At 37.2% G+C, this 18,075-nt stretch overlaps 1 protein-coding gene and 1 non-coding gene across 3 annotated transcripts in view; both read left to right on the forward strand.

Annotated features, from left to right (window-relative positions):
- CFAP69 (cilia and flagella associated protein 69) overlaps positions 1 to 18,075 on the forward strand; it is an 80,248-nt gene that overhangs the window by 31,122 nt on the left and 31,051 nt on the right. For both annotated transcript variants that reach the window (XM_007504988.3, XM_001377927.5), the window contains exons 8-15: positions 48 to 225; positions 4,836 to 4,959; positions 7,409 to 7,457; positions 7,587 to 7,708; positions 10,675 to 10,891; positions 11,759 to 11,923; positions 15,415 to 15,527; positions 16,299 to 16,417. In XM_007504988.3, the coding sequence (XP_007505050.2) occupies positions 48 to 225; positions 4,836 to 4,959; positions 7,409 to 7,457; positions 7,587 to 7,708; positions 10,675 to 10,891; positions 11,759 to 11,923; positions 15,415 to 15,527; positions 16,299 to 16,417 (1,087 nt within the window). The remainder of the gene's footprint in view (positions 1 to 47; positions 226 to 4,835; positions 4,960 to 7,408; positions 7,458 to 7,586; positions 7,709 to 10,674; positions 10,892 to 11,758; positions 11,924 to 15,414; positions 15,528 to 16,298; positions 16,418 to 18,075) is intronic.
- MIR7347 (microRNA mir-7347) lies at positions 13,338 to 13,402 on the forward strand. Its single transcript, NR_127570.1, has one exon. It is a non-coding gene; the product is annotated as a microRNA mir-7347 (primary transcript).

Raw genomic sequence — 18,075 nt, forward strand, 5'->3', positions numbered from 1 at the left:
ACAAAGAATTCATGCAGTTGTTTCTTTTGTGTGTTTTGTATTTTCAGAAGTTAATTGTAATTTAATGATAAAAGCACAAGCTGCCAACAAAATCTGCTCTTGCCTAAATAACCCAGATCCTTCGGGACAACTTCTCTTCCGCTCATCAGAAATCCTATGGAACTTATTAGAAAGGTCTTCGAAAGAGGAAATCATCAAGCAGCTTAGTAACTTGAAGTGTCTATTGTAAGTCTTTCTAATAAATATAAGAAAGAGATCTCTGAGGTGGTACAGTGTAGTGGGAGGACCAGTGTATTGGGCTGTAATCAGAAGACCAGAAATTGGAATCTATAGACACCAACACTTCCTAGTCATATCCATGAGGCCAACTCTAAAACTGGAAGAAATATTTACAGAACTCTTTCTCAGGGCTGTTATAAAGAAGACATTGTCAACCTTAAGGCATTCTCTTTCCACCTAGCTGTATGTATGTATGTATGCATATGTGCTGATTATTATTGATATTATATATATATATATATATATATTTGATAGGCCCATTAATCTTAGAACTGGAAGTAACCCTAGAGGTCACTGATGTCCTCATTTTACAGTGGAGGACACTGAGGCCCAGAGGGTCTAATGTGCAGTCAGAGTTAAAGTCTGTCAAGTACATTATTCTTCTGCTAGGGCATCATCCATGTTTCTGTAAGCACATATAGACCCCAACTGGCAGACTGCCTCTCTTTTCTCTCTTCCTTCCTTTTGTTTCAGTCATTTCATCTACTCCCATCTCTATGCAGGTAACTCTCAGATCCCTATTTCTAGACCTAGTGGCTTCTGGATCTGTATCTATTCTTTACTTGTCTCCTGAGCTCCAGTCTTCCATCTCCACTCATCCCTGTCCTGTATGGATCCAAAATTTACCACAAACAAAACAACTCATGATCTTTCTCCCCAAGCCTTCCCCTCTTCCAAACCTCCCTATTAATGTTGAAGACAACATGAGTCTTCCAATCACATTACTGCACATAGCCAGTCTGTTATCAAATCTTGCCTCAATTTATTAAATCCATATGGCCTAGATCTCTATCCACTGTGCTATCTAGTGTCTCCTTGCCTTCCTCTCTTTTCTCAAGATCATGATGGTCTTAGTGAAGCACTCTGGCCATCTACCTGCCATCCTTTGTTCTTACCTTGTGAGACTAGCCCATCTTCTCTTTCTGTCATGTAATTCTTTATTATCAGTCTTGTTGGTTTATATTTCAGCCAGCTCATATCCAACATGTATCTCTCCATTGTCCTCTACTCAATAATCATCTTTCATTCTGCAGTGGCAGTGGTGTCTGCATCTCTGCCATAGAGCAACATAAGTAAAATATTTGTATTCATTGAAAAGGTAAGCCTTTGTATTATGGGAAGCTTGGATAAAAGTGCTTCACAATTTTCCAAAAGCAATCCATCCTACTCTTCTTTTTAATTCATGCCCCAGATAATTTTATATATGTATTTGTCCCAGTGGTATGTACTACTGGACAAGCTCTATAAATGTATGTTGAAATCTGATCAATGGGCATTTTCCAACCATTTGACTTCCTATGTGGATGGATAGTCCAAACTCTTGGGTGGCTCTTCAATATCTCTTCAGTGGCTTGATACAACTAATACAATGTCATCTACAAGCATCTGGGGGAACTTGCTATCTCCTGGAAATCTCTCCTCAATATGGTATCTATATTAGATCTCTTCCATCACAGATGCAAATAGTTTTGTTCAGTTTTATGACTGAACATCTCCTGGCTTTATACCTTGCCTTATATTATCAAAGAATCATCAAAGTATCAGGGTCATATTTCTATTGTTACACTTTCTGAGGAATGTTCTTGATATATAAATGAGAGATACTTTATTATAAAAGAGCCTGTAAGTCACCATTTTATTCCACTGAGTAATTTTTTTTCTATAGCCAACAAAAACTAAGCATCACTATCTTATGTTCTCTACATCTTTAGTCAATCACCACATGACAAAGATGTGGTCCATTGTTGGATATTGCTTATGAAAACTTACTCATTTCCTACTAATACTTTATCAAGGATACCCTCATTTCAGATCTAGATGCCCCTTATACTTTATATAAATGAGACAGTCGACACTGATGTTTTCTCAACAATTGTTTTTTTTAAACCAATAAAGTTCAATATTTTTTTCATGTCTTTGGTTTCTTTCCCTTCTTTAGATAAACTTATAAATCATTCCTTCAAAGCCCTTCTGATAATATTGTTTCCAGCATGGATTTCTTTTATATATACACTTGATCTAATCCAGTATTTGCTAAGTCACTTTCTAGGCTCTTTTAATCTCCTTGTAATGACAGTTAATTTAAATTAGTTTTATTTCTGAGATCGCAGACAGTAGTGGTATGATTTTTATTATTTTCATTGCTTTCATTATCACTTTCCATTTTTTATTTCTAAGAACTTACTTAAATAATTCAGATTGAAAGTCTTAATTTTTTTCTCAATACTATTTTTTTCTAATTTATTATAATCTCTGACCTTAGCTCTGAGAAGTTGATGATCTGATATTACACAGATAGCTAACTCAGGGATCATTTCTAATCCATTAATATGGTTTTTCCAGTCAGCTAAAATGTATGGTCTCATTTTCTGTGGTTTCATTTGGAACTCACCATATCTATACCTATCAATCCTTTGTTTGAAGATAGTCTTCACAATATAGAAGTATGAGATTTATATATAATCTACAAGTCTTTGCTCTTTCTCACCTTTTTTTCCTGAATTGTAGTCATCTATTTACTCCCATCTCCTATAAGATTATTATAATATACATATAATTATTCATGTTGCACTTTAAGGTTTGTACACATTATCCAATTCTATCATTATAATAACCCTGTGAGATATTATTTCCATATTTTAGGTGAGAAACATGAGGCCTATGGAGGTTAAGTGACTTGCTCATGGTCAGAGAGCTGGTACTTGTTAGAGGTGGGATTTGAACGCAGTTCTTCCTGACTGTGAGACCAGTTCTCTTTCTAGAAATACTTAGGTAACACCAACTGAGGGGGACTGATTGGAGTAGGCTCTTGGCAACCATCGAAACCAGCCCAGGTCAATTATATATAGAGATATAGATATATATATAGATATATGATATGTATAATATTCTGGGGACCTGAGTTTGAATCCCATCTCTGACCAGTAGGATCTTAGATAAGTGACTTATACTCCCTGGGCTTCAGTTTTATCTTCTGTGAGATGATGGGATTGGACTAAGTGATCTCTCAAAAGTCCTTTCCAATTCTAAGTCTATGATACCTGATCATGAATCTAAAGTCTGCTCAATAGAAGGTGCTGTCAGTATCTTGCTAAATCTAGCACTTTGTTATTCAGTTGTTGTAGTCATGTCTGACTCTTTGTGACCCTATCTGTAGTTTTCTCAGCAGATATACTGGACTAGTTTGCCATTTCTTTCCCTAGCTCATGTTACAGCTCAGGAAATTGAGTTAAGGGTTAAGTGATTTGTCCAGAGTCACACAAGGCCAGGTTTGAACTAAGGAAGGTTAATCTTCCTGACTCTACACCCAGCATTCCATCCACTGTAGCACTTAACTGCCCCAATTCTAGCACTAATTACTAGCAAACTATTAGGAAAAAATTTAGTTTTTCTGCCTTAGTTTCTTAGGCTATGTAAAGCTACTTTAGGAAAGTATTTCTGGAAGTAGAAATTGACATTGTTCAAAATATAAATTAGACAATCATAGAAAAATGACCATATTTTTAGACTTGCTGTGTTACTTTGCTATTACCACAATCAGAGAGGCAAAGCCATTGTCTGAGCAGAAACATAGAAGCTGCTCCCAATGGCCATAACAGGGCATCAACCTATCTACTGACAAAGCTGCCTAGGACAAAAGAAAATATCCTAAATGATTATGGAAGGATTTTAATTCCTTGCCATTAAAAAAAAATTAAGTGCAAGAGGAAAATGAACTTCCTGGTTTCTGACATTGTTAAAGTCTCTAAAATGGGGCTTTTCTTGGCATATCCCTTAAACACTAGTTACTCCATGAGATTTATATTTGTTGTTTGCTGTCAACAGGTGGCCATGGAAGCACAGGTAATATAAGATTCCCAAATAGCCTCTCCTGGCCTGACTGGAGTAGCTCAATCTATCAGGCACCTATTAGTCTCTCCATCTACCTTTTTATATTACAAATCTTTATTACACACTAATTGTTGGATTTAAATGTTTACCCTTATAAATATCACTTAAAGACAAAGAACTCAATAACCTAATAGATAACTTAAAACTAGTTTTAAATTAATTTAATTTTATTGTCCTTCTGGCCTAATTAGAATTCCTTTTGGAGTATGCAGACAATGGAAAATAATCCCACAACCACTGCAAGCTCAGGATGAGAATCCCTCCCAGACCTATGATAGCTATTTTACCTTATCAAAACTAGGCATTTCGGCCCTTGTTTACATGTTGAATCTTTGAAGAGCGAGACCTGTGAAGTTCCATTGGTTGCTAAATCCAAGTTACCTGTCCCGCACTAGCCTCCTCAGCTCCAACCTTTGGTTTCATAGTATCATAGATTTGGAGCTAGAAGGGACTTTAAGCGTTAAGTCCAGTATAAAGAGTTGCCTGGGTCCCCAGAGTGGCCAAGGGACTCACCTGATTCACTAACAAAGACAGCTCTTTATCCACTATGGCATGCTGCCCTTAACCCCTAGAATTAGACTTTGGAATTGAAAAATATATGAATTAAGTGAAAATTGTTATAAAACAATACTGCTGTAGAATATGAAAATACAATTTTTCCCTAGGGCTTTGAAGGAAGTATTTAAGAATCTGTTTACTAGAGGTTATCGTCATTATGATCGTCAACTGAGGAATGACATCTTAGTAATCACCACAATTATAGCTCAAAACCCTGGAGCACCAATGATTGTAAGTATTAATTAGACTGATGCCCTTTGTTTTGCTTAAACACAGCATGTAGCATAATGTGTTGATTGACAATAGATTTATCAATATGGTGGTCAATCTCCTTCCTTCTTTGTCTTCCACTTATTTTTGCACTATTCCATAGATTGTACAGTGAAATAATCTTGGGGAGATCCAGCCTTCCTTTCCTCATCTCCTTAATAACTTCCCCCATTACCTTCTCCCAGTCTTCAAATTGTCCTTCTTTCCAGACTGCTTGTGATGGGATGCAACCTCCTCCGTAATGAATCCATGACAGCTTAGTTTGTACCCCTCGTTATCAATTAACCCATGCTATAACATAACATCATTATTGTTTGGATTGTGATATCACCCTTTTAGACTGTAAATTCCTTAAGGACAAGGTCTATCCCTTACTCATTTTTATATTACCTATAGCACTGGGAACAGTTTCCTAGCTGTACTACTGCAGTCATTCAATGGAGCACCATTCAATGGTGGCATAGTGAATAGGGTGCCAGGCTGGAATCAGGAAGACTCATTTTCTTGAGTTCAAATCTGGCCTCAGACATTTCATAGCTGTGTGACCCTGGGCAAGTCACTTAAAGAGCCAGATAGGGCTGAAAAACCACTGAACAACAATTCATTCAATACATAATTATTGAATTAGACTGAATCCATGAATTTCATAATTACATCAAAAGATTGCATAATGAAAATACTTACATAGTACTTTTAAGGTTTGCAGCATACTTTACATATATTCTTATCTAATTTAGTCCTTATAGCATCCCTCAGGGAGAGATAGGTGCTGTTCTTACATACCCCATTGAGAAAATGGAGACTGACAGAACCAAAGGGACTTGCCCTGTCATACCACCAGTATATATGAGACAAGATTTGAACCCAAGTTTTCCTGACTACCAAATCTAGCACTATCGACTGGACTACCTCAGGCTCATAGTCCCTTGATGCAGAGAAACAGTAGAAATAACAGGTTACATAATCCCTATCAGCTCCATAGGAAGTTGCTCCAGCAGGCTCCTGATCCTAAACTGCATGACATCCTATATAAAAATTTTATATGGCTCTGGGAGCCCCAAGCCAGCTTTGGACACTTGAGCCCCCATATTGGGAGTCAGGGGCTATTTATTTATAGCTTTGCTTCCCTCAACCCCAGCAGAAAGCCTCCCACATACATAACAGGAATTTAATAAATGCCTAATGATGGATGGATTATTCCTTTTAACTAGAACCTCAGTGATTTTCCATAGGTGTTTGAAATAAAAAAAAAGATAAACTCAACACTTAGAACTACAGCTTCCTAACGTGGTTAGTGCCCCGTGTACATCTAGAGACTGCAGGGTAGGCCAGAGAATGGCTTTGGCATGCTTCCACAGTCCTCATTCACATTAGAGTTGAGAGGGGACAACTAGGTGGATCAGGGGATTGGGAGGGCCTGTGCTCAAATCTGACCTCAGACGTTTCCTGAATGTGTGACAAGGGAAAGGCACATTGTCTAATGCTTACTGTTGTTCAGCCTTGGAGCCAGTATAGTACTGATTATAAAACAGAAGATAAGGGTTAAAAAAAAGAAGAAATTAGACTTGAGAGAATTCACAAAATGCTACTAGAAAAAAACAAGGCATCTGTATTCTGCTCTCAGACTAAAAATCTATTTTATATCTTCTTCCATTCTTCAAGTGTTTGTGCATTAAGTAAACAATTTCTGGGGCTTTCTTATTTAAGTGTTTGGTAGGGGGGGGAAAAGGTACCAGTAATGGGACTAGTTCTTCCACTGGCCAAAAAAAAAAAAGTAACAAGACTAGAACTAGCTTGAAACTAAGCTGTTTTTCTACCTTCTAGTCCCACCTTGATGATACAAATATGAATGAAGTGGAAGGTAGTCAATCTCTCTCCAGGTCTAACACATTTTGGATACTCAGGAAATTCTAAAATATAGCTCATAAAATACTCATACCTTATAGGATAGAAAAGTCTGAAAACTAAGAAATGAACATTTGAAAATGGCCAATAATCAAGGGCAGCTCGGTGGTTCAGTGGATAGAGAGCCAGGCCTGGAGACAAGAAGTTTGGGGTTCAAATCTGGCCTCAGACACTTTCTAGCTATGTGACTTTGGGCAATCCACTTAGCCCTTGCTTAACCCTTACTGCTCTTCTGCCTTGGAAACAATTCTAAGACAGAAGGTAAGGGCTTAAAAAATAAAAAGAAAGAAAAGAAAAGATGACCAATAATCATAGCTTCCAAAAAAAAATCACAAGCATATTTGGCCATTTACCTTTCATTCCCTGCTTGTAAATGGGCAGATTGTAGATAATTTAAGAAAGCAAACAAGAGGCCCCAATAACATCCCTACCCAAGGGCGTTATTTTCCAGGTATTTATATTGAAATTATAATTTAATATCCTATATGTCTTATCGCTTTGTTAGGAAAGTGGATTTACCAGAGATTTGATACTCTTTGCAACATTTAACGAAGGTAAGATTTTAATTGTTTTCAATTATTTATTGTAACATCAGTGCTTTGTGTCTGTTCCTAGTTCTATAACCTAATTGTGATTACTTTGATATGATTCCAGTTGTAATGTTGCTATAATTTTATTTTCAGTTAAAAGTAAGGATCCTTTGGTAAAAGGACTTAAACTTTCCAATAGCTATGAAGACTTTGAGCTGAAGAAATTGCTGTTTAATGTAATTGTGATTTTATGTAGAGATTTACCAACTGTACAGGTAAGGAGCAAGCAAGCAAATAAGGAAAATATACTTGAAAATTATTTAGCTTTATTTTAGTCTAGAACCCTCCCATTCTGTATTTTCATTTTTTCTTTTGTATCTTAAGTAGTAAATACTTAACAAATTCTTCTTGATGATGTGGGGAAGCTACATGGCATGAGTAGATAGAATGCCAGGCCTGGAGTGGGCAAGTTACTTAACCTTATTTGCATAAGGGAAAACACAAAAACACATACAGATGCTGCTTTTTTAAAATTTAAACTCATACACTCCACCTTAGTAACAATTCTAAGACAGAAGAGCAAGGACTAGGCAACTAGAATTTAATTACTTGCCCAGGTTATCCATAGGTAGGAAGTATCTAAGGTTAGATTTGAACCCAGGTCCTCCCGATGCCAGACCTGGCACTCTAGCTGCCCCCAGAACAGATATTTCTTGATGGATTGATTTTTTTTAACCACAGCAAAGTAGGAAAATTAGCTAACTTAAAATTCAGCTTTTAAAAATTGTTCTCAGTCTCCCTGCTCATAAGCAATGTTGGATCATATAAACCAAGGAAAGAAGAAAAACTAAGACCCTTGATGGGTCCATAAATAATTCTGAGGGTTCCATTTAGCCAGGTGGTCAGCCTGGTTTTCTCATCTCTGTCTGACAGTGGAGCAGAGAGTACTCTGGTTATGGCGTCTCACAAGCCAGGAGGACATGGCCAGCTCTGAATGTATTAAAAATCTTAGGCCAAAAGTTTATTTTTACCCCTTATTTCTTTCTCTTTTTTTTTGGTCCCAACAGCCCCTCTTCCCAATTGGATGAAGCCCATCCTGGTTCAGAGGCCAGGGTGCTGTTGCTCTCTGTTCAGCCTCCCCACGTTTATCAGCGACCTTGTAAACTTCCCTCACGCTGCCTCTTGGCCTTCAGAGATCCACCCCAAAAATTCCATCTCAGCTATTTTCTTTGAACTCCCCAGGGTACTTCAAGTACAAATGCTCTATATTTCAGTACAAACCTTGGACCATGTTTTCTTTTCTGTTTCAAATATTTTTCTTAACCGCAGACTCCTAATCATTTGGCAAGAGAGCCATTTTTCCCTGCATATTTTCAACCTTTAAAAATATTTGGATAAAAAGCTTTCGGAATTGAACAACATTTACAGGATGGTACCTAAATTGTGAAAACTTTGAATCATCCTTAGTCCTCATCTAAAACCTCCTCAAATGCCCAGGATACCCTTTACACATACAGACAAAGTGGAAAAAAAAACAGTGGAAATACCACATTTTAAAACAAATTTTGGCTCTCTTATAGCCTAAATTTCTTCATTGTAGACAAGGTATAAAAATAACCAGAATTTTCTAGGATAGTTCCAGTTTCAAGGGAGAAAATAAAGTATACATTTAAAAAGACCTTGTGAAATCGGTATCCTTTGTCAGATCATAAGTCTCAATTTTGATGAAGAAAATATAATCACTGTAGATGAAGAAAATTTATATTAGAAGTGTATATCTAGTCATATTTAGAATAATTTTTAACAGATAAATCAGAATGTACATATTCAAATGAGCATCTCCTTCAAAATAGTCATCATGAGAGATGGCATAAGTATACCAAAAAGGGGGCAGCTAGGTTGCTTATTGGATAGAGAGCCAGCCCTAAGGAAGAAAGGTTCTGGGCTCAAATTTTAATTTAGATACTTCCTAGCTATATGACCCTGGACAAGTCACTTAGCTCCAGCTGCCTAGTTGTTACCATTCTTCTGCCTTGGAATAAAATAAATCAATTAAAAGCCAGTAGGTAAGAATTTTTTTTTTAAATTTAAATGAGTATACCAACAATTGCTGGAAATGGTTTTAGAGTCCCTCTTTGGAATTATCTTCAAAGCCTGTATCCTGCTTTTTTTAATCCCTTACCTTCTGTCTTAGTATCATTTCTAAGACAGGAGAGTGGCAAGGGTTACGCAATGAAGGTTAGGTGACTTGCCCAGGGTCACACAGCTAAAAAGTATCTGAGGCCACATTTGAACCCAGTTCCTCTTGACTCCTGGCCTGGCTCTCTATCCACTGTGCTATCTAGCTGCCTCTGCATCATATTATTTTAAAACTCCTGAGAAACGGTAAATTTTTGCACCTTGAAGTTAAATTTGAATTTCTGAAGTAGTCAAAAGACATTCAAATCGAAGTCTTTTATATTCACATTTAAACTTGGGAATCAAAAAGTAAGCATGACTATAAAGTAATGAGCCTGGGCTTCTTAGCACAGAAAGTGTCCCTTTTGGCAGTGTCACTGAAATGGGTATATCCATTCAGGTGTATTTTTTTTTAACCCTTCCCTTCTTTCTTAGAATCAATACTGTGTATTGGTTCCAAGGCAGAAGAGCAGTAAGGGCTGGGCAATAGGGTTAAGTGACTTGCCCAGGGTCACACAGCTAGGAAATGTCTGAGGCTAGAGTTGAACTCAAGACCTCCTATCTCTAGGCCTGGCTTTTTATCCACTGAGCTACCCAGCTGCCCCCTCTGGTGATATCACGTTAAATACCACGTTGCTTTATGATAACACTTCCAGTGAGTACTATGATTTTCAAAATTGGTCAGAGCACACGTCAGAAATGGTCTCATTTTTAACATGCTGCAAATTCATTTTGATGACCTTTCCTGAATTTCTTCCAACTGATTTGTTACTAATTGGGCAGGCAAAAATGTATGTGGCCATCAGAGACTGCACCAAAATCTCTTTGATTCATTTGGTCACATACAATTTTCATCCTAACTGAAAAAAAAAATGGTTTATAGTCAGTTTGGTTTGTGTTTCTGTACCGGGGGAGGGGGGGGGGGGTTGAAAGCAGTTTTCTAAAAAAACACACACAAACAGAAATAAAGACTAATGGGAAGCAGAAGGGGGAAAAGGATCATCTTCTCCAAAGATAATGCCTTTAAGCTTGCATGAATCTTGCTTTTTTTCTTAAAACATAGATATTAATTGAAGGTAAAACTGTGGAAGCTTTATTTACATATGTTAAAAAAATTGAAAGACACAAGGTAATTGAATGGTCAGCTGCCCAGCTCGAGGAATTACAGCTCCACGCCATTGCCACCTTGGCCTCAGTGGCCCCTTTGTTGATAGATGACTACCTGGCCTGCAATGGCAATTCTCGAATTCTGATGTTCTTAGAGTGGTGTGTAAATGAAGGTGAGTGGACTGGGAAAGCCCTGACCATCACCTCCTCTTCTTAGAGCAAGAGTAGGACTGTGCTTTGCCACACACAATATAGAAGATGGAACACGATTGATTCAAACAAATGTGTTGGTGACGATGGGTGGGTTTTGGTTTTATATGATGATTCTCTTACAAAAATGAACACTATGGAAATATGCTTTGCATGATGATACATGTATAACCGAGATCTAACTGCTTGCCAGCTCTGGAAGAGGCAGAAGGAAAGGAGGGAGGGAGATGATTTGGATATATAAAACTTGGAAACCTTATATGGAAATTTATTACATGTCATCGGTAAAAATAAAACTTCTTAATAATAAAAAAATTAAATTAATGGGACAGCTAGGTAGCTCTGTGATTGGAGGGCCAGACCTGGGGGGAGAGAAGTCCTGGGTTCCAATGTGGCCTCAGACACATCCTAACTGTGTTTGTGTGTGTGTGTGTGTGTGTGTGTGTGTGTGTGTGTGTGTGTGTGTGTGTATGGGGGGAGAGGGGACAAGTCACTTAACCTTCATTGCCTAGCTGCTCTTCTGTCTTGAAGCCCATACTTAGTTTTGATTCTGAGAGAAGGTAAGGGTTAAAAAAAATGTAAATGGCAGAGCACATCAGCTTCTATAAGATCTTGTGATTCCATTTAGAAACCGTTTATTACTATCCAGCAGGGCCACCTAATTCCACTAAATTTCCATATAATTTATGATGTTTAAATCTCTGGCATAATAAAATGTTCTATGCATCAAGTATTTTTAGCTTTAAGCACACAGCTCTTTTTCACGCAGCTTTTTTCACAGAATGCTTGCTACGCAGCAAAATGAAATTTTTGTTTTTCTGTCTTCTTAGAAACCTTCTTTAGCCAAGGCAACAGTTTCCATGGCACGGGTGGCCGTGGCAACAAATTTGCCCAATTACGCTACACTTTAAGGCTTTTGAGAGCCATGGTGTCCCTCAGTAATGAAGTTGTAAACCAGGATCTCTTTGATCAGGGAGCAATTAAGCAACTGATAGGTAAAGTATGACTTATGATAGTTATTAATGAAAATTATAAAAATATGTGGAACATCATACTACATTATAAACACACACAGATCCAACTGGGATTTTTGCTTTGATAGCTAGAAAGCTTATATGATTTCTGCTGTATTTGGCATCTCTTTATGAACAATAGATAATCCATACTGCAGTAAGTTCTGAAGCTAATAATTATCAGTTTTCTTTAAATTACTTCAAGTTACAACATATTTGAATATGTATAAATTTAGGTTCATTTATCTCATTTATTTGTTGATATTTTTAGTCTACTCTAGTTAAGTCCTATTTTTTCTGGCAATACGATTACTGCCTCTAACTGTGCTATTTAGTCTTGTCTTTTGTTTTGTTTTGCTAATTGAGAAAATCTATGTTTTCCCGAGCCATAGGGCATCCCAGAAAGCTCATCTGTTAGCATGAGGTGGATCCAGAACTGGTTTACCCCAGAACAGCAATTAATGGATTAATATCAGTATGAATCAAAGTCTCTAATACAGTGTCCCTGGATTCTTTGTTTAACCTGTTCCCTCTAACGTTTTGGACACTGTGTTCTTTTAGTGTAACCTAAACTCAGCACCGTGGTAATTGTGGTGGTAGAGAAAGGCAGCCTGCCATTAAATTGAGAGAGCTAGCTTCAGAAATTACTCTTCAATTCCTATCTCTAATGCATACCATCTGAGTGACCCTTTGTTCTCAGCCAAGCCTATGCTGGTCAGGCCAGTGATTCATGTTCTACATTTAAAATGCACTTTTGGATCAGAAAATGCAATAAAAGCCCTTTTTACCCAGAATCATGCAGGAAAAGAACATAGCTTTCAACTCGCCTTCATTGTTACCAGGTTGGAAACTCACAAAGCCATTCTCTGGAGGCAATAACTTCTACTCAGGTGTAACTTCTGACCCCATCCCTTCCCAGCAACTGTACTGGGTCTCTCTCACAGTTATATTCTAGGTGGCAAAGAAGCCAAATACACCCCAGCCTTAAAGGACCCAATCAGTTTACCTGCATCTAGAACCAACCATCAACTAATGGATAATGTGCTAAGCTAAGCCACCCAAGAAAAAGCTAAAGGGTTCAGGAGGGAAAGGAAAAGGAGGAAGAGGCAGCCTGGTGTGGCGGGAAAGTCAACATGACTCCACTTTCCACCTCATAGCATGGTCAAGGCTGGCTGCTCCTCTGCAGAGAAGGTTCTAACTCATCCTACCTAGTGCCTCCACCAATAAGCACATACCCTGCTACACCCTAGGCAAGGCCTCCAGGCAATCCCAAGATCAAAGAAGGAAGTGATCTGTATTGATCATTCCTCACTGGACATTCATAAACTGTTGAATTCATAGTTTTGGTTCCCCACCCTAAATAAATACAACATAAAAGCTCCCATTATCTTTTATTCAAGTCAATTGAGTCAAAATGTTGTAGAACAATTGCATTTGAACATTTTGATCAATTGACTTGGCTAAGAGCATAAATGGAAACACCTGTCATATTTTTGGATGATGCCAAGTTGGGTCCCATACTACATGATGGATAACAGAATTGGAATCCATAAGGATCTCACCAGGATATAACTATGACTTAAAGCAATAAAGTCCCACCCAATGATTTTAGAAAATCAGCTGCACAAATGAAGATTAGGGGAGGCATGGCCAGCCAACAGAATCATAGGGTCCTAGACTTAGAACTGGAAGGTCCTTTGGAGCCTTTCTAGACCAACCACTTCATTTTATAAAACATGAGAGTAAGAGAACTTAAGTGCCTTGTCCAAAGTCACCAATGATAAGAAACAGCTAAGATTTGGACCTATTTGGTTCTTGGGCAAACCAGAATTCATTCTGCTGTTTCACATTACCTCACAGCTCATTGAATAAGCCTTAACCTTAATGTGAGTTGGTCATGACATGGCAGCCCTCAGAATGCTAGTTTTTTAAACATAGAGTTTGAAGTTCCATTAGGCCTTGTGCAGGTCAAATTTTACTTAAAGTGTTATTTTCAGTTCTGGGGAGTATATATTAGGGAGGAGATACTTGACAAGCTAGAGCAAAGGTTTTTAACCTGGGGTTAAACCTATTATTTTGCTAACCCTCTTCATATAATTGGTTTCATTTGTATTCCTGTAATTTATGCATTTAAAAACATTCTGAAAGGAGGTCCACGGGTTTCACCAGACTTCCCAAAGGGGTCCATGACACACACAGAAAGATTTATGAGTCCTTGAGCTACAGCAAATAAAGAGGACAGCAGGTATTGATTGGTGGGGTTGAAGCTGAGATGTGTGAGAATCAGTTCAGTCAATGATTCATCACCAACCATTAATTATACTTAATTAATTATACTGCTGGAAATGTTTAGCCTGGAAAAGAGAAGCACATGAAATCTGGATTCACAAGATTTAGAATAGAAGGATATCAGAAGGAGATCCTGTAGAAGAAGAGTCAAAATCATTTTGCCCATCGCAAAAGGGTGAAGGACAAAAGTTGATGACTTGAATTTGGTAAAAGAAAGAATTTCCCAACAAGTAGAACTATTCAAAAGCAGAATGGGATGCCTTAGAAGGGGAACATCTTTCTCATTCTGTGATTTAGTTTCACAATTTAAAGGAACAGAAAGCCCCATGTTCTAACTACAGTGTTTATATAGACATACATACAAGAAGGTTAGAAGAAGGACATGTATTCTCCTCTACCTACAGGTCCCTGACTTTCTCTAAGCTCCAAAAATTAGACACACAACTGCTCCCAAGAAGTCAGCTCTATCTAGACAGTAGCCTGACCACCAAATGACCTGTAGATGTTAGGGGATAGGCAATTTTATCCTAGGGTAGACAAACTATCTAGTTCCAATCTTCTAATCTAAGCAAAGCAAGTTCCAGCCAATTTTGAATACCCCACCAATACAGTCAGATAAAGCTAACCATATGAGATTATTACAACTCCTTTGAAGTAAGAAGTTGTACTCTTGCATGTTTATCAGTCCCACTAGCTATCTATCTTAAATCATCTGGCTAAGGAGGCCTGATCCAAATGGGTTACATCAGGAAAATTTCACATAGGTGCTAGATCAGTACTTACCTAGAAGGTTACAGATAATAATTCTTGTTCAGGCACAGGTGGTACCAACTGAAGTCTAAGCCCCTCTCAACTGAATAATTCTGTGAGTAGACCACTTAGACCCAGGAAACATAAAGAAATAGTCAAGAATAAAGTTAGAAAGGTGGGCTGAACTTTTATCTGGAAGAGCCAAATAGAAACTATGCACTGAAGTACTCTTGCTACATAGCTCCCAAAGTTGGCAGTTCTGTTCCAAATGATTCAGAAGAGACCGTTTGTTCTTTTTGTCCTCTACTTTATCTGATATCAAATTTACAAAGCTTCAGACTCAGGAAATGTGTTAATCAAGTGATGATCTTCTTATTCTGTGTTAATTCAAATAACATCTAAAGCTTTCAACTTTAAAATTCTTATCTTACCAGGAATCTTAAAAAGTGCAGTGTACACATTTAAGGAAGAGGCCATTGTTTTGGAAATTAAGTCAGATATATTACTTATCTTGTCTTGCATTTGTGAAAATCACATTCATAGGAAGGTATGTATTCCCCTGAGTTAATAAACTATGTGTTATATAACTCTTGATTATCTAAAATAATGGAAAACAGTATTAGTACAAGTCATTCAGGAGTTTATTCACATTCCCAGAGAAGTATGAATCCTAAAGCCTGGAGAATCAAAGGGTCAGAGAGCTCTGACAGAAATTCTTTTTCTCAGATGACAAACAGTTGTAATTATTAAAAACGATAGTTGTAAACTATTAAAAACAATAAAGTCAACTGAAGTGAGAAATAGTAGAACGTGACAGATTACAAAGTGAATGGTATGAGGAGAGGCAACCTTATGGCCAGCAGATAACCTATGCTACAGAAAATCTCTATTTCAATGACCCAAGATTATTTGTAACATCACATGTATTTTTACAAAGCGACAATTGTACTCAGCAAAGGAATATACTAAGGGGAGAATGGAGGGAAAGAACAAGAATTAAAATTCAAATTTAAAAAGGAATTAAATGTTTTGTTCCAGAAACATTATCATGGTTAGTCCCATCTTTTGAAACTATTCATTTGAAAGAACTAGTGACAGTATCTCTGACTAAATAGTTATAAATTGTTTAAATCAACCTTGGGCAGAGTACAAAAACAGACTAAGGAAAAATAATGAACAAAATTACTTAAGTATTATAATTTTAATTAATATATAATAAAATAAAGATATGTTTATATGTAACATAATTTATAATAAAATCATTACAATTTAAGAATTAGCTTACTAATTAAGATTGTAATAAACCTTTCGTAAACAGGAAGCATTTGGAACTGAAGGAGTGGATATAGTTCTTCACCTAATGAAAGTAGACCCTAAAAAGTTTCAGAGTGGATTAGGTCATAATCGACTTCTTTTTAGTACATTGGACTGCTTGTGGTAAGTATTTGGCAGTAATTATGGTTAGATCTTGTAAAATAATAGAAGTAGAAATGATCCCTAGTCAATTCTTGTATGTTTAAACCATGCCAGAAAGATGACGCTCCCACATTTCTTTAAAATTCCTAAGAACTAAGACCTTCTTCTTTAGGTTTATGGTAAAGCAGTTTAGTCTCTCAATCTTAATTTCAAAAAAATTCTTTCCGTCTCTACCCTAACTACCCTTACATCATTTAAGCACATCCTCATTTAAGCACATCCCAGGAGAAACAAAGCCATTTGCCATTACTCATACAGTTGCCTTCACATACTCCAATGTCTGGTAAGGCCATTTTCAGGCTTCATTTTAAGAGACTAAAGAATTCCTTTAACCTCTCTTTGTAAGTGCTATTTCCATAACGTTTTAATACTTTTCATCCGTGTAAACAACCTCACCCATTGTTTCTCTAAATGGCAATTTTCTAGATGGAGAAAACAACTTAGTACTTATTACTTTAAGGCTTCACACTTCTTTTTTTATTCTTTCTTCAATGCAGTAAATTCATGAGCTATATGGCAATGCACTACACATGCTAAACTAATTCTCATTACACCCTTCCAAAGACACCATCTCCAGGAGTTTGTAGGTCTGCTGAACTCATTTCACAGATATACGTGGGCAAGAGACAGGGCTGCCAACAATCCCTTAGTGGTAGAGAAGAAAGAACACATGGGTTCTTTGAGAGCAGATCCTGATCCTCTAAATTTTGTCTCTCTCAAAGCCTATTATAGTGCTCTGTGCTGAATTGTGCTTAATGAGTGTTTGTTATATTTTGTTGGTGAACCAAGCATCTATCTAGGATTTCCCAAATAGAATTAAAGAGTACAAAACATGTCTTTGACTTACACAGTCTTTTCATCTTATGCTGCATGAAGAGCATCATGGCTCTGTCCTGTTGATACAGAATACATAGGTTATACTATTTTTTCATTTTTATTTAATTAATTGATTTACAATATTTTTCCATGGTTACATGATTCATGTTCTTTTCCTCCTTCTTCCCACCCCCTTCCCATAGCCAACACACAATTCCACTGGGTTTTACATGTGTCATTGATCAAGACCTATTTCCATATTATTAATATTTGCATTAGGGTGATCAATTAGAATCTACATCCCCAATCATGTCCCCATCGACCCATGTCATCAAGCAGTTGTTTTTCTTCTGTTTCTGCTCCCACAGTTCTTTCTCTCAATGTGGATAGTATTCTTTCTCCCTCAGAATTGTCCTGGATTATTGCATTGCTGCTAGTAGAGAAGTCTATTACATTTGATTATGTCACAGTGTATTGGTCTCTGTGTACAATGTTCTCCTGGTTCTGCTCCTCTCACTCAGCATCAAGTCTTGGAGGTTGTTCCAGTTCACATGGAATTCCTCCAGTTCATGATTCCTTTGAGAACAATAGTATTCCATCACCAACATATACCACAGTTTGTTCAGCCATTCACCAATCAGAGGGCATTCCCTTATTTTCCAATTTTTTGCCACCACAAAGAGTGAGGCTATAAATATTTTTGTATAAGTCTTTTTCCCTATGATCTCTTTGAGTATAAACCCAGCAGTGATATGGCTGGATCAAAGGGCAAACATAGTCTTTTATCGCCCTTTGGGCATAGT

This window comes from Monodelphis domestica, chromosome 5 (genome assembly GCF_027887165.1).
Source record: "Monodelphis domestica isolate mMonDom1 chromosome 5, mMonDom1.pri, whole genome shotgun sequence".
Classification (NCBI taxonomy): domain Eukaryota; kingdom Metazoa; phylum Chordata; class Mammalia; order Didelphimorphia; family Didelphidae; genus Monodelphis; species Monodelphis domestica.